At 47.4% G+C, this 23,330-nt stretch overlaps 1 protein-coding gene across 2 annotated transcripts; it reads left to right on the top strand.

The window, feature by feature from the left end:
* The first annotated feature begins 10,017 nt into the window (after window positions 1-10,017).
* ZNF135 (zinc finger protein 135) lies at window positions 10,018-22,103 on the top strand. 2 transcript variants are annotated; one of them, XM_082677466.1, is made up of 5 exons: window positions 10,018-10,076; window positions 11,515-11,599; window positions 16,609-16,735; window positions 17,445-17,540; window positions 19,353-22,103. In XM_082677466.1, the coding sequence occupies exons 2-5, from the start codon at window positions 11,567-11,569 to the stop codon at window positions 21,065-21,067; spliced, it is 1,971 nt and encodes a 656-aa protein (XP_082533592.1). In that variant the 5' UTR covers window positions 10,018-10,076; window positions 11,515-11,566; the 3' UTR covers window positions 21,068-22,103. The 2 variants fall into 2 exon arrangements, with proteins under 2 accessions (XP_082533592.1, XP_082533591.1); XM_082677465.1 differs by lacking the exon at window positions 10,018-10,076 and adding an exon at window positions 10,123-10,157.
* Window positions 22,104-23,330: the final 1,227 nt, after the last annotated feature.

Raw genomic sequence — 23,330 nt, 5'->3', positions numbered from 1 at the left:
ATCTAATGAGCTAGAGATCAAGATGGTGAAATAGGACATGGAGCCCACGTCCTCCCACAAGTACATCGAAAATACATCTGTATGTGGAACAGTTCTCACAGAATACCTACTGAAAGCTGGCAGAAGATCTCATACAACCAAAGCTGCAAGAAAGATCCCCAGATTGGGTAGGACCAAAGGGGGAAAAAAAAGGAATTGGACGGGACCTGTGCTCATGGGAGGGAGCTGTGAAGGAGGAAGGGTTCCTTTTCCCTGACAATCCTCCCTGGCTGAGAGATCAGCCAGCACAGATAGGGAGCCTCAGAGGCTCAGAGGTGAGTGCAGCAGCCTTGCATCAGGCAGGACTGAGACAGAGCAGCACAGACGGTCCTGGTCACCTTGCTGCACTTCCCAGCCAGAGATCTCACCACCTGGAGTATGCAGTGCCTGGGGGCTGAAACTCAGGCTTCAACAGACAGATCCAGGGACAGGATTGAGGTCAGCTGTGTGGGGACAGCTCAAAGGGCCTGGAGTGTGGTACAGGCCACAACTGGGGAGGCCATTGTCAATGCACACGTAAAGGGGAGGGCATGACCCCCCCCCCATAGCAGCCTCATTCTCAGCGTGCTCACAGTGGGCTCAGCTCAACCTCTATAAGGTCTGGGAGTGCACGAGTGCCTGCAGGTTACCCACACGCAGAGGCAGGGCTGAAATCTGAGCTGATTCCCTGCAGCTGTGTGACTTCCAAGGGTTTACCCCCTGGGGCATCTGGCGCCTCTGTGGCTAGGGCAGGTCTGGCATCAGCAGCCACGGGCTTTTTTTTTTTTTTTTTTTTTTTTTTTTAGCTGTGTTGGGTCTTCGTTTCTGTGCATGGGCTTTCTCTAGTTGTGGCGAGCAGGGGCTACTCTTTGTTTCAGTGTGCGGGCTTCTCATTGCAGTGGCTTCTCTAGTTGCAGAGCATGGGCTCTAGGCACGTGGGCTTCAGTAGTTGTGGCACGCAGGCTCAGTAGTTGTGGCTCAAGGGCTCTAGAGTGCAGGCTCAGTAGTTGTGGCGCATGGGCCTAGTTGCTCCGCAGCATGTGGGATCTTCCTGGACCAGGGCTCGAACCCATGTCCCCTGCATTGGCAGGTGGATTCTTAACCATTGTGCCCACAGGGAAGTCCAGGATACAAGATTAACATGCAGAAATCTGTTGCATTTCTTTACAGTAACAATGAAATATCAGAAAGAGAAAGTAAAAAAAAAAAAACAAAAAAAAACCCTTTTAAAAATCACATCAAAGAAATAAAATAAAATTAAAAAATAAAATAAAATACTTAGGAATAAACCTGACCAAGGAGGTGAAAGATTTATATGCTGAGAACTGTAAAACATTGATAAAGAAAATTATCATACACAATGTAAAGCAATTATACTCCAATAAATATGTTTAAAAAAAAGAAAGAAAATTAAAGATGATTCAAAGAAATTGAAAGATATCCCATGCTCATGGATTGGAAGAATTATAGTTAAAATGGCCATACTACACAAAGCAGTCTATAGATTTAATGCAATCCCTATCAAATTTCCCATGACATTTTTCACAGAACTAGAACAAATAATGCTAAAATTTATATGGAACCACAAAAGATCCAGAATTGCACAAGCGATCCTGAGGAAAAAGAACAAAGCTAGAGGCATAACCCTCCCAGACATCAGACAATATGACAAAGCTACAGTAATCAAAACAGTGTGGTATTGGCACAAAAGTGGACATATGGATCAAAGGAACAGAATAGACAGCCCAGAAATAAACCCACACACTTATGGTCAATTCATCTTTGATAGAGGAAGCAAGAATATACAATGGGAAAAAGATAGTTTCTTCAACAAGTGGTGTTGGGAAAGCTGGACAGCCACATGTAAATCAATGAAGTTAGAACACTCCCTCACACCATACACACAAATAAACGCAAAATGGCTTAAAGACTTAAATATAAGAAATCACACCATAAAACTACTAGAAGAGAACATAGGCAAAACATTTTCTGACATAAATTGTAGCAATGTTTTCTTAGGTCAGTCTCCTAAGGCAAAAGAAATAAAAGCAAAAGTAAACAAGTGGGGCCTAATCAAACTTATAAGCTTTTGCACAGCAAAGGAAACCATAAACAAAAGGAAAACAAAACCTACAGAATGGGAGAAAATATTTGCAAATGATACGACTGACAAGGGATTAATTTCCAGAACATACAAATAGCTCAGACAGCTCAATATCAAAAAAAAAAATCAAAAAATGGGCAGAAGACCTAAATAGACATTTCTCCGAAGAAGACATACAGATGGCTAAAAGGCACATGAAAATATACTCCACATCACTAATTATTAGAGAAATGCAAATCAAAACAACAATGAGTTATCACCTCACACCAGTCAGAATGACCATCATCAAAAAGTCTACAAATAATAAATGCCGAAGAGAGTGTGGAGTAAAGAGAGCACTCCTACATGGTTGGTGGGAATGTAAATTGGTGCAGCCACTATGGAAAACAGTATGGAGCTTCCTTAAAAAACTAAAAATAGACTTACCATAAGATCCAGCAACTCCACTCCTGGGCATACATCCAGAGAAACCCCTAAATCAAAAAGATACATGCACCCCAATGTTCACAGAAGTACTACTTACAGTAGCCAAGACGTGGAAGCAACCTAAATGTCCATTGACAGATGAATGGATACAGACTATGTGAGATATATATATCTATATCTATATAGATATAACAGAATATTACGTTCATAAAAAAAAGAATGAAATAATGTCATTTGCAGCAACATGGATGGACCTAGAGATTATCATACTAAGTGAAGTAAGTCAGACGGAGAAGGACAAATACCTATAACTTATATGTGGAAGCTAAAAAATGATACAAATGAAAACAGAAATAGACTCACAGACATAGAAAACAAAATTATGATTACCAAAGTGGAAGGGGGGGAATAAATTAGGAGTTTAGGATGAACAGGTACACACTGCTATATATAAATAGATAAACAACAAGTTCCTACTGTATAGCACAGGGAACTATATTCAAAATCTTGTAATAACCTATAATGGAAAAGAATCTGAAAAAGTATATCTATGTATATACAGATCTGAATCACTTTAATGTACAGCAGAGACTAACACAACATTGTAAGCCAACTTTACTTCAATTTTTAAAAAGTTATATTTTATGACCATGCTGGTATAAAGATGAATATATTCCAGGATGTAGTAGTCACTATGTTCATTTTTTCCTCGTCTGATTTTAAAAGAAATTGAAACATTATCACAGACTTCCCTGGTGGCACAGTGGTTAAGAATCCGCCTGCCAATGCAGGGGATATGGATTTGAGCCCTGGTCCGGGAAGATCCCACATGCCACGGAGCAACCAAGGCCATGAGCCGCAACTACTGAGCCTGCGCTCTAGAGTCCGTGAGCCACAGCTACTGAAGCCTGCATGCCACAACTACTGAAGCCCACGTGCCTAGAGCCAGTGCTCTGCAACAAGAGAAGCCACCACAATGAGAAGCCTGCGCACAGCAACAAAGACCCAATGCAGCCATAAATAAATAAATAAATTTTAAAACATCATAAGAAATCTCCTCCTCTAAGAAAAGTTTTATGGGTCCTGGGCACTAGGTTTCCATTGCCTGATGGAGAAGTCAGCCCCGGGTGGAACACAAGTGCCTGACAGGTAGCCAGATGTGTAGATGGAGCTTCTTTTCCATCCTGGATTCTCCCCATAGACGTGCTCACACGCCATCTCCACGCACAGCAAGGAAGGCCTGGGCTTGAAGAATTCCTTCTTTCTTTCTTTTCTTTCTTTCTTGCTTTTCTTTTCTTTCGTTCTTTCTTTCGTTCTTTCTACATTAGTTTCAGTTGTACAACATAGTGATCCAACATTTTTATATACAGTGGTCTCCCCTTACTCAAGGTGCATACGTTTCAAGACCCCCAGTGGATGCATGAAATCACGGACAGTACCGAACCCCATATACACTATGTTCTGTCCCTATACATACATACCTTTGAGAAAATTTACTTTATAAATTAGGCACAGTAAGAGGTTAAAACAATAACTAATCATGAAATCGAACAACTATAACAATATCCTGTAATAAAAGTTAGGTGAATGTCGTCTCCTGCAATTTAAAACTTACGAACTGTTTCATATTTCTGGAATTTTCCATTTAATGTCTTCAGAATGCCACTGATCCAGGGTCACTGAAACCACGGAAAGTGAAACCTCAAATAAGGGGGACTACTGTGCTATGAAATGATCACCACAGTATATCTAGCTAACATTCATCGCCATACATGCACAGGCATATTTTGCTTTATTGCCACTTGCAGATATTGCATTTGTTACATATTGAAAGTTTGTGGCAACCCTGCATTGGAGCAAGTCTATTGACACCATTTTTCCAACAGCATTTGCTCACTTCATGTCTCTAAGTCACATTCTGGTAATTGTCGAAATATTTTAAACTTTTTAATTATTATTATATTTGTTATGGTATCTGTGATCAATGATCTTTCAGGTTACTACTAGGACTCACTGAAGTCTTAGATGATGTTTAGCATTTTTTAACAATAAAGTATTTTTAATTAAGGTATGCATATTGTGCTTTTAGACATAATGCAATTGCACACTTAATAGACTACAGTATAGTGTAAACATAACTTTTATATACACTGGGAAACCAAAAAATTTGTGTGACTTGCTTTATGCGACATTCACTTTATTTCCGTGGTCTGGAACCAAACCCGAAATATCTCCGAGGTCTGCCTGTACTTACAAAACTTTTTCTTGTGATGAGAACTTTTAAGATCTACTCCCTTAGGAAATTTCAAATATACAATACAGTGGTCCCTCTTTATCCAAGCTTCTACTCTCCATGGTTTCAGTTGCCCGAGGTCAACTGTGGTCCAAAAATCTTAAAAGGAAATTTCCAGAAATAAACAATTCGTAAGTTTTAAGTTGCACATCTTTCTGAGTAGCGTGATGAACTCTCAGCAGTCCTGCTCCGTCTTGCCTCGGATAGCCAACCGTCTACATCATCACATGATGATCCTGGATCACCCGAAGCAGATGATCTCCTCCTGAAGTATCACCAGGAGGTCAATAGCAGTATCCTAACGCTAGGTTACGACACCTATGTCTTTCATTTCTCTTTAATCTCACCCTGTAGGCATTGTATCGTCTCACATCACAAGAGAAAAGGTGAGTGCAGTACAACATTTTGAGAGAGACAGACCATATTCACCTAACTTTTTTTTTTTGGCCGCTCCTCGCAGTTTGCGGGCTCGAACCCCCAGCCTCCACAGAGAGGGCGCAGAGTCCTAACCACTGGACCGCCAGGGAATTCCCTTCACATAACTTTTATTACAGCCTATTGTTATAATTTTTCCATTTAATTATTAGTTATTGTTGTTAATCTCTTAATTTATAAATTAAACTTTATCATAGGTATGTATGTATAGGACAAAACATAGTATATATAGGGTTTGGTACTATCTGTGGCTTCAGACATCCATTGGGGGGGTCTTAGAATGCATCCCCTCTCACCCCCATAAAGGGCGATGCCTGTATTATGACTATTAACTATAGTCATCATGCTGTACATTACATCTCCAGGACTTATTTTATAACTGGAAGTTTGTACATTTTGACCACGTTTACCCATTTCCTGACTGTCCCCCCCATTGCTGTCCCTGAAAGTAATAAATAACCAGTTGGCAGTCACATTTCCCCATTACTCTTCTTTGCTTTTCTTCGTTGGTTAGACGATAGATCTGGGTCCCCAGGTCCCACTCACCGCCCTTCGCAGTCTCTGTAATGATCAAAGCCCAGGTCCACGGGACTTTCGGGATGTTTCTTGTATTTGGAGGTACAGACAGGGCCTGGGAATGTCCTGGTGTCGGTGCCCAGCCGAAGCATGTGTATCTAGACAACTCTGGATGGCAGCCCACGCCTCCAAGTGGGGAGGAGGTACTAAACATGCCCTAACGTACCCCCCAACACACACACGTCCTGGTCTTCTCACTCATTCAGTCCCTCTGCATCCTGGGTCACGGTCACAGCCACTGAAGAGGATGCAGGACTCACTGCTGCTGAGGGTCTCAGGGTGTCACATACAAGACAGAAGAGCGAAGGGAGTCCTGCCTTCCCCCTTGTGGACGGCGGGTTCTCTGGTGACTATTACAGAATTCAACGGTGTTTGTTTTACAAACAACTAGTGTTTGTAAGTGTTGCTAGTTTTAGCAAGAAACAAAAAATCCAGAATCCAGCCAAACACACCATTCCACGTATCCCCAACCTGAAAGCAGAATAATCTTGCACCACCCCATCCCAGCTCCCTCCCGCCATCAGCCCTTCCTCACACAGCCCCCCAGAGCCCGGCTTCCCTTAGAGGCTTCAGACTCCGCACCCCCGGGGTCTGAGCTCTGCAGCTGCTGAGACTGGTCCTGGGTGCTGCAATGCACTGCTGGCCCTCATCATCTCATGCACCGGAGGACTCTTCCCCACCCCAGCCAGGGCCTCTGGGGTCAGAGGACGGCTGGGCACTGCTAGGTTTTGAGGCTCCCGAAATGATATTTTTTTTTTAAAGGAAAAAATGTATCCACAGGGCTATGTAAACATTGTGGTATATTTAGATGTACATCAAACAAATTAACAAAAATGCAGACTAATGCAGTTGTGCTTTCCAGGATACGATTATAGAATTCCTTGAAAGTTTCACTGATTTGTAACGCAGCTGCTCATGGTGGGTCCTGTCACAGATAAATGGAGGCGTCCCCCTGTGGTTGGAGAAAGACTGGGCTCAAAAAGACCCAGCCAGTGGTGACGTCGTGGTCTGGAGGGTGAGGTCAGCTCAGAGGTAGCCTTCAGTATATGTTATTTGACTGGCAGAGTGTTTTTAAAAACTTTGAATCCCTGCCAGCTTTTAAAAATCAAGAGGTTTCACACACAAATGCAGACTTTTGGCTTCTTTTGAGAAATCCAGACCCGGGACACTGGGCTTACCTGTCCCCGTGACACCACTTGGCTGGAGCCATTAGTATCAGCCCCTTTAGAAAAAAACGAGCCCCTGCAGGCCTTTAAGCTTGTGAAAGTTGGTTGGGAAAAAACAAGAATTAGATGGTCAGAGGCAGGGGACAGAGGGGCAAATCCAAGGGGAGCTGGGCAGGGCGACCTAGCCCAACGTCAGGGCTGGGTTGTGCCCTCATGGGCAGGCAAACCTGGCACGGCTCCACCAACAGCTCGTCACCAGGACTCTGCCCAGACCTCTGGGAAAAAGATTTCATCATGACAAGTGTATTCATGCTTCATGATCTGGTAAAAGGAAACTGGGGAGACAAGGGTACACATTTTGTGGAAGAAAAAGTTAACAGAGGGCTTCCCTGGTGGCGCAGTGGTTGAGAGTCCGCCTGCCGATGCAGGGGACACGGGTTCGTGCCCCGGTCCGGGAAGACCCCACGTGCCATGAGCCATGGCTGCTGAGCCTGTGCGTCCGGAGCCTGTGCTCCGCAACGGGAGAGGCCACAGCGGTGAGAAGCCCACGTACCGCAAAAAAAAAAAAAAAAAAAAAGTTAACAGGAAAAACAAAATTGAGTCTTTTTTTGCATTTGGATTTGCGGGTGAGGGAAGTGATAACTGACGTTTTATGTACATTTTAAAGCTTATAGTCTCTGAATGTACAGGACACCTTTAAAGAAAAGCTGCTAAGCTTGGCTTTGCTTCGTTTACATCAGTGCATTCCAATTTTGAGCCATCTGTCATGTCTCCTCATAATAACCACTGTTATAGAGCTTACAAGATTTAAAGTCTTTCACTCACACGTGAACCAGCCAAATCTTTTCACGTGTCTCTGTACGTGTAAAGAAGATGTAACCAGCTAGGTTTTTTCCTAACATAAGAATTCTTATTGTCTTCTCTCCTGTTTTCAGAGTCAGAGTTTTTCCAAAGAAATAGTTGTTTCAGTCAAAGAAAGAAATGCCCTTGTCCTGAAACATTTTTCTCAGCTTCAGATCCATCATGCAAGCCCCAACTGATCGGAATCAATCAGTCCCTTCTTAAAAGGGCAAAGGCAAAAAAAAAAAAAAAAAAAGGGCAAAGGCACATGGCTCAGCCATGGTTAGATTCTTTCCATTCACTACTCCACAGATGTTCCACCCGCATTAGTGAAAATAAGTCCAACTCAAGTGGGGGAATGGTGAATGTTCTCACCTTGTACACTTGGCTGCTGTACCCTGGACCTGCCACCTGGTAGGCCTTGGTCAGTGTTCACCAAATGGCGAATGCAATCATGTGAGGGCACATCAGCTTTGAATATTGTGCTGCTGTTGAAATGCACCATTTTGACAATTACATAGCAATGCATAAAGTAGTTTTAAAATGTTCAAGTGTCTAGCCTGTGATGTTTCTTATAACCATGTACTAAATACTGGCAACTGTTCAAGCCTGGGTTAGTGTGGCAAAATGTAAACTGCTCTTGTGTTTGAAGTTTTTGTGAATTTTTTATTTCTTTTTTTTTTTTTAATACTTTTTGGCCGGGCCACACAGCATGTGGGATCCTAGTTCCCCAACTAGGGATCAAACCCACGCTCCCTGCAATGTAAGCGTGGATTCTTAACCACTGGACCACCAGGGAAGTCTCTCATTTCAATTTTTAATATATTTTTAAACACTGGTTTGTTTTACAACAATAAAGTTTACAGTATAGTTTCCAATATTGTTACCAAACTGAACTTGTGTCTACTTGCCCTACGTGCCAATCTAATGACACCAGGTGTAGTGAAGAAAAGTGTAGTGTTTATTTCAGGGCACCAAGCAAGGAGAACAGGTAGCTCATGCTCAAAAGACCTGAACTCCCCCTTGGCTTTCAGGGAAGGGTTTTTAAAGGCAACATTGGGGTAAGGGTTGCAGCTCACGGACTTTCTTCTGATTGGTTGGTGGCGAGGTAACAGGATGATGTTTTCGGAGTCAACATCATCAACCTTCTCGTTCCAACTGGCCTGGAGTCTATGTGCTTATGGTCAGCAGTTTCCATCTGATGGGAGTTTGGTTTCTGTAAAAACCACTTAGGAATGCAAGTCTGACATTGGTATCTATGTTCTTCAGGAGGGAACTAAAGGTCCCTGCTATATGACTGATCCATTATTTAAATTGTTACAAGTTCTCCAGCTGGATTTCTGTTCTTTGTCTCTGCTTGCTTTCACTCCTCCGATCATTAGCCTTCAAGCCAGACATTTTGAAACTCCAGGAAGGTTCAGTGGACTAAAGTTTTTCTTTCTTTCTTTCTTTTTTTTTTGCAGTACGCGGGCCTCTCACTGTTGTGGCCTCTCCTGTTGCGGAGCACAGGCTCCGGACGCGCAGGCTCAGCGGCCATGGCTCACGGGCCCAGCCGCTCCGCGGCATGTGGGATCTTCCCGGACCGGGGCACGAACCCGTGTCCCCTGCATCGGCAGGCGGACTCTCAACCACTGCGCCACCAGGGAAGCCCTAAAGTTTTTCTTTAAGCAAGAAATAGAGAACACAAAGGAGTCTGTTACCAAGAGAGCCCATCCAGGGATTGCTCCCTTTCACTCCTGAACCCTCTGCCAAAATTAGTCCCCCCAGCTAATCACCCGCTGAGCGCCGGCGCCACGGTCATAAGGCTCCTCACACATCAGCGGGTAGGGAATATTTTTGACGGTGATACAGGTACAGGCGTCAGGACTCGAACTCCTGTCCTTAATGAATCCAACGGGAGGGGACAGATGCGCAGGGAGCCGCGCGTGGCCCTCTGGGAGATGTAGTTCAGCGCCCTTCGCTCAGGCGCAGTCCCGGCCCTTTGGCGGTACAGCCTTCCTCCTCCGTTCCATGGAGCGCAGCAAAAGGGCTCCGAACCGCTCAGTCTCGCCCCGGGCGGGAGCGGGGCGACCAGGGAGACGAACGGAAGTGCACGTGCCGCCCTCTGGGAGATGTAGTTCGGCGCCCGCCCACCCAGGCGCAGTAGCGGCCCGTGGCGGTCTTGCGCAGGCGCAGGTTGGTTGGTGGCTGCCGTGGCCTTTGTCCTACAGTCCGGTGGGTAAGTGAGATTGGGGGTGGCAGGGGCTGCGGAGGCCGAGCCGGGAGCGTGTCCAAGGTCTTCTATGGGGCCCCGGCCCGGGTGTGTACCTAACGGCGCGCGTCTGTGTCTCGTCTCTTCTGCTGCTTTGGGCCCAGGGCGGGTCGCTGGGGGTAGTATGGGCGGGGCCGAGTGGGCGGGGCCCGGTTTGGGTAGGGGGTTGCGGGGTGGTCTCAGGGTTCGAGAGGAGGGCTTGGGGCAGGGGTTGGGTACTGGCTTTGGTGGAAGGCATTGGGGTCTCTGGCTTCGCGAGCATAGTAAGAGATTGGCTGGCCGGACCCTTCAGAGCCTGGAGCCAGCCTGACCTGCGTCCCTTCCCTTTTTTTGCGGGACGTCCAGGGTTTGGAGAGTGAGTAAGGCCGAGGCCCCACCACAACGTCATCTCTGGAGCTTCACCTTCCTGAGGGACTTATGTCTAAAGAATGAAAGAGAGGGAGAGCCAAAGCACCAGATTTTGATCCTAGCCACCTGGGACCCAGGAAACAGACTCATTGTATTAAAATCTTATTGAGCACCGACTGCATGCCAGGCACCATTCAGGCTCCATCATTAATTCAACAAGCAGGTATTTATATGTCCTGGGTGCCAGGCCCATCTTATATCCTAGAGCCCCCCAACATTGTCTCCACACTGGATGCCACAGGAGAGTCAGGGAGATGATGATAAGCCCATAAAACATCACTAAACAAGATAACTCCCATCCAGGAAACTGCAATGAAGACAACGGAGCACAAGCTGGATGGGGCAGAATCAGGGGTGCATAGGCAGGGTCGTCAAGGGACATTACAGAGAGAAGGGAAACACGTCCTGCCTTTGGCCTGACTTTCATTTTAGGCATTCAGCCAGGCAACGGCTTGTAAATCACTGGGAATTGGGCCGTGCACGTAGTAGATGCTAAACAGATGCTGACTGAAGCAAGAGTCTTCCCTCCCAGCAACAATCGCCTTCCTGTGTATTCTGCTGCCTGCTGGGCTCCATTTCCAGCCGTTTTCACATTTTAATTCCCATAAGCTCTGTCCTGGGTCACCACCATCATTTTATGAGAGGGAAGCTGACGCACACCATACAGTGCCCAAGACCCCCGTACTGTCTGGCTTTCTGTCACAGTAAGTCATCACCCTGGAAATCATCTGTGCAACCCAGACTGTGCTCCTTGCCCACCTGGCGGTCAGTTTTCCTGTCTGGAATGGGTAAGGAAAATTTGAGCTCATACTTCAGCAGTGCCTGGACTAGCACCTGGGTGCACAGCAGGAGCTCGGGAAATGCCAAGCTGAGGTTGCACTGCTGTTGAGTTTGGCCTGGGTGCTGAGCTCCTTCCACCTGCACACAGGGCTTCCAGGGCCTGGGGTTACTGGTCACCTGTCACTTGTCCAGTCTCTCACATCCCCTTTCCCCCTAGAACTGCCTGCCGAGGAGCTGGCTGTTCCTGCAAGAGGCCCAAGGAGGAGGGAATGACCGCTGGGCTCCTCACTGCCAGGGACCCGGTGAGTACACCACCACCTCACTCTCAGGCCTCCCAGGCTCTACCTGTGGTCCCCACGAGGCTCGTTCTGCCCTCAGGGCCTCTGCCCTCACCAGGAAAGTGCTTTAATCAGCTCCATGTCCTCCTCCACTTCTTACCTCACCACCTCCGAGAAGACCTTCTGGATTCCCCCCCACTCCGTGCCACCCTGGCAGACATGGTTCATCCATCCCACTGATGTGTCTGGCACTTTCTCAACACAGGGCTCTAGGTCTGTTCTCCCAGCTCACTCTCTTCATCCAGTCACTTGGCCAACCTGTACTGAGCACTGCTAATGAGCAGGCACCATTCCAGGCACTGTTCCAGGTACTCCAGGTAGAGGAACAGACAAGATGAGCAGAAATCTCCATCCCCGGGGGCTCACAGACCACATGAGGAATGTAAACCTGCCAAGCGTTGGGCAGGGAAATGAGGCCCAGAAGAGGGTGGACTTGGGGACCAGGCATTAACCAGTACAGCCCAGGAGGCCTCTCTGAGGAAGTGGCCCCCAAACAGACCTGCAAGAAAGGACAGGGTGAGGCCAGGGCCCATAGGGAGAATGTTCCAGGTGGAGGGAACAGCATGAGAAAAGGCCTGGAGGTGGGAGCACGCCAGGCACCTAACATGAAGACCAGGCACACGTGTGGCAGGAAGACTGAGAACCAGGTCTCCTAGGCCGGCTTCAGGGGCCTGGGGCCTTAGGAAGCAGTTCTGGCCATTTTGGCCATGTGCAAAGGCCCGGCACACAGTAGGTGTACAGTGAATGGGTGAACAATGAATGTTTGTAACTCTGGTCAGTGCTGGACACATCACTCTGTTCAGCCCCCGCATCAGTCCCACGAGGTGGGATGAGGAGGAGATCAAGGCACAGGGGCAAGTCACGCAACTGGGAGTGGCTGAGGCAGGCGTGAGCTCAGGACCCCTGGCCTGGCGCAGACCACCTGCCCTCTGAGGTCCCCAGTGCCCAGCACACATCCTGCTGCCTTCATGTCTCCTCCTTCAGATCCCTGTGTGGCTGCCCAGCAGCATCCCCCCATTTTCTCCAGAGCACTGGCCTCTCCTGGGGTTTTCATTTTTGCCAGCTCCCCGACTCTGCGACTAGCATACAAGCACCAGGAGGCGGGCTGTGTCCTGTTTCCACGGCCTGAACGGTGACCTGCACCTAGGACTCCGCAGATAACCACTGAGCGAGACCTAATGAGTTTGGAAGGTGTGGAGCAAGCAGGGAGGGTTGGTGAGAGAAAATAAAATCTCCCCGGGCCCCCCAGCACAGCTGTTTGAACGGTGGGTCCTCAGGTAAACCACCCACTATGCACCGGTCCAAGGGTACACACTTCCTGTGAATTCCCTCACTCCTCCCAACAGCCCTCAGGGAGCTCCCAGTAACTTGCAGATGAGGGCAGGGAGGCACAGTGCAGTTAAAAGACAGCTGGTGCTGGAGTTTGAATCTCCATCATGTGGATCCAGGGCCGGGTCTTCACAGCGTCACCTCCCAGATGCCCAGTTCTGGTGGGAGAAATTCTAGCAGAGGCAGATTCTGCCTGGTAGACCAGGGTCCAGGATGTGGGCCACCTTGTGTGCCTCACTCCCACCCACATGGCCAAAGTCTATAGACCTTGCATCTCCCCTACTAGCCATCCATAGTGCTTGCTTCTGTGAGATGAAAATCCCTTTGTGGAGGATGTCTGTGCCCAAACCTCATGGGCTTTAAAGAGAATCATAAATTACCCACTTGATTATGGAAGAAACTGGCCTTGTTCTCTATATCTATGAGTCTGTTTTTGTTTTATTATATTCATTCATTTCTTTAGTTTTTTAGATTCCACATATAGGAGATAATACTCAGTATTTGTCTTTCTCTGTCTCACTTATTTCACTAAACATAGTATCCTGCAGGTACATCCATGCCATTGCAAATGGCAAATTTTCATTTTTAATGGCTGAGTAGTATTCCATTGTGTGTGTGTGTGTGTGTGTGTGTGTGTGCATGGCACATCTTCTTTATCCATTCATCTGTTGATGGACACTTAGCTGCTATGAACACTGGGGTGCATGTGTCTTTTGGAATTACTGTTTTTGTTTTCTTCAGATATATATCCAGGAGTGGGATTGCTGGATCATATGGTAGTTCTATTAACCCATTATCTAAATGTCCAAAGTTGAAGACTAGGAAACAGTCCTCAGGGGTCCTGCCACTGGAGACCCCCACCCATTTCATTTTCCTGGCCACTCTCCATTGGCTCTTTGTCTCCCCAGCCCCTCTTCTGTGTATTCAGGTGTCATTTGTGCACAGCATAGATTTGTCTGAGTGTGCAGCCTGGCAACTGCATGTATGGACACCAGTGGATGGTACAGCTGAGGCACAGGAAGTTCCTAGCCTCTCTGGGGCTCCCTCGTGCCCCTCCCTCAGTCGCTGCTGCTGTGATATCTCAGGGGTCCTTGTTTGTCCAAGGAGGAACCGATAGGAGGATGCGAGTTCCTTGCCAGCCCAGAACTTCCATTCTGACTCCTGGGGTGTGTTTTTCTCTCACTTGTCTTTCAGGGAGGTGGTTCAGCCACATGGCCAGTAGGGGGACACGCTGGACCCAGACTACCCAAGTTCAAATCCTGGCTCAGCCCTTTCTCCCTGGGTGATTTTGGGTGACTTCGTTGGCGTCCTCCCTGGGTGAACAGTGGTTGGATGTGATCACCCGTGGCCTGGGGTTATTAAGTGAGCAATCCACGTGCATCTTTCAGCACCATCTATCTGTTTGCTCTGAATTTTGTTTTTAAGGTTCACAAGTTTAAAGTTCTTAATGTATCAAAACCATGATACGTTTCATAGTGATTCCTAGGTTGATGAATTGGCTTATTTATTTTTTTAATAAATAATATCCCATAATGATATTCTCGTTATAAAAATGTCAAGCAGCACTTATAAAGTCCCCCTTGCTCCTCAGCCCCATCTCCCAGGCTTCCATCTAAAGCTGCCACTGCTGTCACTTCCACGTGCCTCATTTTCCTGTGTTTATGTACACATTTTCAGACAAATATTAGAATTAGAGCTTTGTTTCCTTTTACATAAATGGCACTGGGCTGGCAACGTCCCTCCATCCAGGATTTTTCCATCTGGAAGGTCGTTCCCCAGCTGTGCCTATTAGTGCCCCCCATCTTATGCTTGGCTGCAGATTTTCCAGAACCTGACTTTGGCTGCTCTGCCACGATGGGCATCGAGGCCATTACCAGTTGCCTGTTATGACGTTGCAGCAGGGGAGCAAGGTTCTTGGGGGAAGGGGGAGATGGAGGGGAAGTGGAATTGCTGGCGTAACAAGTGTATGTATTTTTAAAAACCTGCCAATTGTGAAAGTAATCCATGCCTGGGTACTAAGCCATCCTCTTCTCAGAAGGCCCAGACTCTCTGTCCTCTTGTTTGCTTTTTACTTACTGATTTGTCAGCTCTTTGCATGTGCTGGCCACTCATCCTTCTCCTTCCATTTATGGTGCAAATATTCATTCTGCTGTCATGGGTCCTTGAAGTGGCTTGTAAAGGCTTTGTCATCTAGAAGTCATGAATTTTGATTGCTGAATGTATTATTTTCCTGTCGATTCTGTAACAAATCCTAGCAAACTTAGTGGCTTAAAACCACACAATTTATTATTTTATGGTTCTGGAGGTCAGAAGTCTGTAGTACATCTCACTGGGCTAAAATCAAGGTGTCAGCAGGGCTGTGTTCCTTCTGGTAGCTCTAAGAGAGAATCCACTTCCTTGCCTTTTCCAGCTTATAGAGGCCTCCCACATTCCTTGGCTCCTGACCTGCTTCTATCTTCAAAGCCAGCTTTGGCCATTTGAGTCTTCCTCACATACTATTACTGTGAGGCTGACTTTTCTGCCTCTTCCCCATTGAAAGACCCTTGTGATTATATTGGGCTCACCAGGATATTCCAGGATAATCTCCTTATTTTAAGATCAGCAGACTAGCAACCTTAATGCCATCTAACCATCCTTTTTTTTGGCTGCACCATGGCATGTGGGATCTTAGTTCCCCGACCAGGGATCGAACCCATACCGCCTGCAGTGGAAGCACAGAGTCTTAACCACTGGACCACTAGGGAAGTCCCACCATCTGCCATCTTAATTCCTCCTTGCCATGTAATCCAGGGATGGTAGTGACACAATTCTGCCTACCACACTCATTTTCTTCTTTCTGACTTTCAGTGTTTTATATTTTATTTGTGAAGACTTTCTCTACCACCCATTTATTAAATTCATGGCCTATACTTTTCCAACTTTTTCCTTTTTTATATTCATCTCTTTAATATTTCTGGAATTTATTTTTATTTATGGTGAGGTAGGGATCTACTGATTTTTCCCCCTAACAGAGGGCCAGTTGCCCTGGTGTGTCCATTGCTTTGAAATGCTCCCACTACCACACTGATTTTCTACATATACATGGATCTTCATGTACTTGAATTTAATTTACACGTGAACAGATTCTTAATAAAGTCACCCAGATTCAATCCTTGGATTTGCTGCTTACTAGCTTTGTAACTTTGGGCAAGACACTTAAGCTTTCCCAGTCTCTGTAAAATGTGCTCGTGGCAGCATGGACCCTCTCATCTCTTAAAGAGGGCTTTGTTTCATTCATTATGTATGCATCTTGGACCCATCAGGATGTTATTTTGGCCAAAGGGTGAGGCAGGGAGCCAACCTGACAGTTTCCAGATGCTCCTTCCCCGCTGCCCAGACCCAGCTGCTTCTCGGAGGGGCTACCCACGCAAGCACACTTCCTGTGAACCCAACACGCCAGGACCATCCTCCCCTTCATTGATGACGCATCAGCAGCATTTCTCATTTCAAGAGACTCTTCTCCAGCAGGGTCCCAGGCCCCACAGTAAAAACCTGATCCAAATCCCCAGACCCTCCCACCCACTTGGCCAAGGCCCCCGTTCACCAGATGCTGCCACTAGCAGCCACGCCGGGGACACTGAGGACGCTCACGTGTGACGTTTCAGGAGCAAGTGACTTTTGAGGACGTGGTCGTGGAGTTCACCTGGGAGGAGTGGGGACAGCTGGAGCCAGCCCAGAGGACCCTGTACCGAGATGTGATGCTGGAGACCTTTGGGCTCCTTGCCTCTGTGGGTGAGGCCACCCCCGTGCCCCTGATGGTCTGCCTACAGTACAGATTCTAATTTTCCTGGGATAAAAGTGGGAGTAGATCTAGGCCATAAAAGCAAATACCTGGCCTTCAGGGACCTGTTTCAGTGCAGGGAATGTCAATTAGGATGTTTTGGTTGCAAATGACAGAGCCTAGCTAACAATGCCAGAAGCAGAAAGTCATGGGGTAAGAGGGACATACCGGGTCCCATGACCACAGAACCCCAGGTAGACCTGGATCTTCCTATGGTGCTGTCGGGACCCCTCTGCTGCCCGCCCCCATACCCCTTTCTGCCTCCATTCGCAGACGGGGCCCTCTGAAGGTGACAAGACAGCTGAGAGGGTGCCTCTCCCAGGTTTGAGACCAGCAGAAGAGGCAGGCTCTGTGTCCCGGGCACCCATAGAAGGCCCCTGGGTTGTCTTGGTTTGGCAGCCAGGTCCCCTCCAGCCTGGTCGTTGTTGCCAGCAGGCACGGGATGAAGCAGAGCTCTGATTGGCCACACCGGGGCCAAGGATGGGGTCAGGGACTGAGTGAGGGGAGGAGGTCCCTAAGGAATGTCAGAGGCTGTTACCACACCATGGCCTCCTGGAACACCAGCCACTTGGGTCCCGGAAGACTGAGGGTGGAGTGGGCAGAGGGGTGGGGAGGGTCCTGGGACACAGATGCTCACTCCATGGGTTTCTCCCTGAGCAGGACACTGGCTCCCAAAGCCGGACGTCATCTCCCTGTTGGAGCACGAGGCGGAGCTGTGGGTGGTGGACAAGGGAGCCCCCCAAGGTGTGTGCACAGGTGAGATGAAAACCCTGCAGGTCTGGGAGGAACCCATTCACCCCCCAGGTTCTCTCTCCATTTCTGCCCTGATTCTTCAGAGCAAATTAACTACTCAGTCTTTCAGGGAACATTCACCAAGCATCCATTTTGCTGTGAGTGAGACCAAGTTCCCATCTTCACTGAATTTACATTTTTGGTGAGGGAGAGGAGCACATGATAAATAGCTAAAATAATAATAATAACAGTGAACAAGATGATTACAGGTTATGATGAATGCTGAGAAATGGAAGCAGGGGATGAGGTAGAGACTAGGATTGGGGTGAGGACTGAGCAGAGAGATGAGGGCTAGCCTCTCCAAGGAGGTGGTGTGTGAGCTGAAGGCTAAACCATGAGAACAATGTGACCACGAGACAATCTGGGAGGACAGAACTCCAGGCAGAGGAAACAGCAAGCACAAGGCCACCAAGGCAGTGCAACAGCCAGCTCTTGCCATGTAACAAACACTCCAGCCTCAGTGGTTTAAACCAAAGAATCACTTATGACTCATGCATCTGTGTGCTGGTGGATCCAGGCTGGGCTCTTCCATGTGCCTGTAGGTTGGCTGGGTAGTTCTGCTCTTCATACCTCTTGTCCAGCTCCTGAGGCCAGCAGGCAAGTCTGTTGGGAGTGGGAATGTCCCGGCCCTCTGGCGACAGGCCCTGACCTATGTAAGCAGTGGCCCATCACCAGGGCCTAATAAGGGATGGGCCAGTGTGTGTGTGGGGGGGTTATAACAGGGTCTCCCTAGCCTCGAATAATAACCAGTCCTTACTTAGTTATATCAGCTTCGGATTGGTGCTGTGACAAATTACCACAAACTTAGTGGCTTGAAGCAACACAAATTACCTTACAGTTCTAGAGGTCAGAAGTCCAAAATGGGTCTCCCTTGGCTACAGTACAGTGTCAGCAGGGCAGTGTTTCTTCTGGGGGGTTTGGGGAAAATCCGTTTCCTTTCATTGTCCAGCTTCTAGAGACTGCCCACATTCCTTGACACAAGGCCTTATCCATCTTCAAAGTCAGCAATGGCTGGTCAAGCCTTCTCACATCATGTCCCTCCTGCCTCTCTCTTTCACACTGAAGAACTCTTTTGATTACATTGGGCCCACCCTGATAAGCCAATGAGGGTAATCACAGATGACTGCTAATGTCAAATTATGAGCGGCCTAATTCCTCCTTGACATGTAAGGTAAGCATAGATTCAAAGCTTCCAGAGATTAGGATGTGTATATATTTGGGAGCCACTGTTCTGCCAACCACATCTGGCTTGGCCTTTTTTATTTTTAGCTTTTCACTAGAGTGTAACATAAATGGGAACGGTGCCCATGTCACACCTTTAGGCCAGTTCGGTGTCAGGGTGGGGACACCGAAGCCATGGCTGTGCAGAGAGGGCCAAAATGAAGGAGGAGGACGAGCAAATATATCTGTTTGTTCATTCAGCGTGCCCATTGAGCTCTGCTCTGGGCTGGCAGTACTCCAGGCCCAGGGCATCTGTCAGCAGTTTCCCTGGATTCTAACTCTCTCCTCAGCACCGTCTCCCACCCTCATTCTCTGTGCTCCCCCTGAAAACCCCTACACCAAGTCCCCCACCCCTGGTTATTCTCTGTGCTTCTCCTCCCTCTCCTGTTGCTTCTCTGATTTGCAAAACTCTATTTTTTTTAATGGACAAAGCCACCTGTGCCTTGGACCTTTCAAAACCATCAGTTTTATTCTTTCATCCACCCACCCAGCCACCACAAACTCTTCCCCCAGAACTGGGATTAAGGGACATTTCCATTTTTCTGTTTCTTTTAGACTTTGAAACTAGACAAACCAAACTATCAACTGTGAAGCAAGACATAACTGAAGAAATACCCAATAATGCTCTGGTAGAAAGGTTCCTGTGGGAAAGTCTGTGGAACTCCAAGGGTGAAAATGCTGAGGGCCACTGGGAACAGGGTCACAAGAGGCCAGATAGCCATGTGGTGCAGTCTGCCTTCATGCCTGTGAAGACACCCACTCAGGAGAAGCAGCAGGGGAATGGGTTTGGGGAAAACTTGAGTCTGAGGCCTGATCTCTCAACTCGACCAATGACTCCTAAAAGGCAAGGCCCCCCCGTGTGGGGAACACATGGAAAGAGGGAGGATCTGGACTCAGACACTCAACAGAAAACCTGTGCAAAAGAGAAGCCCTACAGATGTCAGGAATGTGGAAAGGCCTTTAGTCACAGCTCAGCACTCATCGAACACCACCGAACACACACGGGAGAGAGACCTTACGAATGTCACGAATGTGGAAAAGGCTTCCGAAACAGCTCAGCGCTTACCAAACACCAGAGAATCCACACTGGTGAGAAGCCTTATAAGTGCACTCAGTGCGGGAGGACCTTCAACCAAATTGCCCCACTGATCCAGCACCAGAGAACTCATACAGGTGAGAAGCCCTACGAGTGCAGTGAATGTGGGAAATCCTTTAGTTTTAGGTCCTCCTTCAGCCAACATGAGCGGACGCACACAGGTGAGAAGCCCTACACATGCAGTCAGTGCGGGAAGGCCTTCCGGCAGAGCATCCACCTCACCCAGCACCTGCGAATCCACACCGGGGAGAAGCCGTACCAGTGTGGAGAATGCAGCAAGACCTTCAGCCACAGCTCGTCCCTGACCAAACACCAGCGGATCCACACGGGGGAGAAGCCCTACGAGTGCCAGGCATGTGGAAAAGCCTTCACCCAGATCACACCACTGATTCAGCATCAGAGGACACACACAGGCGAGCGGCCCTACGAGTGCAGTGAGTGCGGGAAGGCCTTCAGCCAGAGCACGCTCCTGACTGAGCATCGGAGGATCCACACAGGAGAGAAGCCCTACGGGTGCAACGAGTGTGGGAAAACCTTCAGTCACAGCTCGTCGCTTAGCCAGCATGAGCGGACACACACGGGTGAGAAGCCCTACTCGTGCAGTCAGTGCGGGAAGGCCTTCCGGCAGAGCACACACCTCACTCAGCACCAGAGAATCCACACCGGGGAGAAGCCCTATGAATGTAGTGAGTGCGGGAAGGCCTTCAGCCACAGCTCGTCCCTGACCAAACACCAGCGGATCCACACCGGGGAGAAGCCCTATGAGTGTAACGAGTGTGGCAGAGCCTTCAGCCAGCTTGCGCCACTCATTCAACACCAGAGGATCCACACGGGAGAGAAGCCCTATGAGTGTAATGAGTGTGGCAGGGCCTTCAGCCAGAGCTCCCTCCTCATAGAACACCAGAGGATTCACACCAAGGAGAAACCCTATGGGTGCAACGAATGTGGAAAATCCTTCAGCCACAGCTCATCGCTCAGCCAGCACGAGAGGACACACACTGGGGAAAAGCCCTACGAGTGCCAGGATTGTGGAAAATCCTTCAGGCAGAGCACCCACCTCACTCAGCACCGGAGGATCCACACAGGAGAGAAGCCATATGAGTGCAGGGACTGCGGGAAAGCCTTCACACACAGCTCCTCCCTTACCAAGCACCAGAGAACTCATGCTGGGTAGACCCACTCCACATGTTCTGGGACCCAGCAAAGCCTGAAGCTATAGCGCATTGCTTACTAGATTTGACCCAGTCATAGTCCTGAGAAACAACACAAATGTTATACACAAGCCTTCATGCTCAGCAAACTCCTTACACCCCCACAGAGAGTTCATATTTATGGAAATGATTGTGGGAATACCTAGCTCTGGGTCATCCATCCCGGGATATCAGATCATCCAGACAGTAGGGAAGTGTGGAGTTAATCACTGTTGAGGACTTTCAGCCATGAGTGGCCACTAATGCTTCATTATAGAACCTACAAAAGAGAAATGGAAAAAAATGTGGATCTGGGGTGGCTTCTAAGGATTCACCATATTCCAAACCAGAGATTTTCAAAGTGGTGACAAACTCAGCGAATGCCTTTCATATAAAAGAACCAAACGCAGTCAGAATTTATCATTATTGTACATTACATCCTTGGCAGGGGTTGCTTATGAATGGTGCAACTTGACTCTGATATTCCCTAAAAACAATATGGCAGAGTGTTCCAGACATGAGAGTGGCACTTTATGGAATCACCATGAATATTCAGCTGTCTCAGTACAAAATTTTCTGATTTGTGTAAATTCTTTGGTCAAGGTACATGGCCACCAGCCTCACAGATGTGAATGCCATATGACAAAGTATCCATGTACTATAAACAGATTTTAAAGTAGTTATATGCATTATATTGCAATAAGTTAATCTTTATATGCAATGGAATTGAAAAGATTTGTATAGGAAGACTTGAAAGGTAAAGCCACTTCCATGGAGTCTTGCAGATTCTGAGATGGCTTTTGCTGCTCTGTTCTTGCTATAAATTTTTCTACAGGACTCACAGGCATTAGAAATGCAGATGTTGCTGTTTCACAAAAAGAGGAAGATTTTTTCTTTGTTAAGCCACCATCTTATGAGCAAGAGCACACCCACGTTGGAACCTTATGTTTTGCAAGATTTATCTCTTGAGAAATGTACAAGTTAATCTTTTGAACTGTTGTTTTTTCATTGATTCTTTATCCTGGTGTTTAATAAGCTTTTGTTTTTATAAAATTTAACTTGAAGGCAGTCTATAGTATTTCACTGAACCCTGAATCCACTAACAGCAGTCACCCTGACAACCGTGATCCTTAAACAGTGACTTGTCACCCTCACTAGAACCCATATGTAAATTGCATTGGCTGGTTTTTGTCACTAACCATCAGTTAGGGTTATAACAATCGGTTTGACTTTTCTAATCACAGTGCTAGGATATAAGCTTCCAGTTAACTTGAAATTTCTCCCTTGGGGAAACCATGTTGCAAATAGTCTTCCAATACTGTTCCTCAGTATGCTTGTGGAATGCCCCCTCTTTTTTGGACTTAATTTCAGTCATTTAAAAACCATGTGAGAAAATCATGGCTTGCCGCGCCGCTCCCCGCTCGCAGCCCCGTGCCTCGCTCCTCTCTGAACATGGTAAAAATATCCAGCCCTACAGAGACTGAACGGTGCATTGAGTTTCTGATTGCTGTTTTCCAAAAGCATGCTGGAAGGGACGGTAACAACAGCAAACTCTCCAAGGCCGAGTTCCTTATCTTCATGAATACAGAGCTGGGTGCCTTCACAAAGAAGCAGAAGGACCCTAGTGCCCTTGACTTCATGATGAAGAAACTGGACCTCGACTCTGATGGGCAGCTAGATTTCCAAGAATTTCTTAATCGTATTGGCGGCCTGGCCGTAGCTTGCCATGACTCCTTTATTAAGTCTACCTCTTCCCAGAGGTAAATCAGAGGAGCCTTTGGGCCTGGCCTGCAGCCCCACTCCCTTTCCTTCAGCCTCCCAATTATCATCTACCCCTCACAGCCCACACATACCCTGAGCCAGGCACACCCACCACCCCATGCAGGCCACTTCTGCTGGTAGTAATAAAACAATATTGTTTTTTAAAGCAAACACTGGAGAGTCAGTAAATGTGTGCAAGGGAGGGAGATGACTGGGAGGAATATAAATTAGATTGATGGAAACAGTAACCAGAAGTTGCAAAGTAAATAGTAAAAATGCACCTTGGGTGTATACATAATCATGACTAATGATACCAACATAATCATCTCTAAATTATTCAAACTGATGGAGAGACGTCACTTATTGTTCACTCATTAAATGTCTATACACCCCTACTACAGGCACTGTCATACACTCTGAGGATACAGCAAGACAGACAAGGTCCTGCCTTCACTGAGGTTACCTTCTAGTGTGTGGGGGGGAAAC

The sequence above is a fragment of the Grampus griseus genome (genome assembly GCF_964374135.1).
Source record: "Grampus griseus genome assembly, chromosome: 19".
Lineage (NCBI taxonomy): Eukaryota > Metazoa > Chordata > Mammalia > Artiodactyla > Delphinidae > Grampus > Grampus griseus.
Note: the sequence above shows the minus strand (reverse complement) of the source record. Positions and strands in the feature narration are given on the sequence as shown.

Bases quoted from the DNA above. Each gene is read 5' to 3' on its own strand.
- ZNF135 (XM_082677465.1), top strand. The intron at 16,736-17,444 runs GTGAGGCCACCC...CTCCCTGAGCAG, and splicing joins TGGGCTCCTTGCCTCTGTGG to GACACTGGCTCCCAAAGCCG. The intron at 17,541-19,352 runs GTGAGATGAAAA...TGTTTCTTTTAG, and splicing joins CCCCCAAGGTGTGTGCACAG to ACTTTGAAACTAGACAAACC.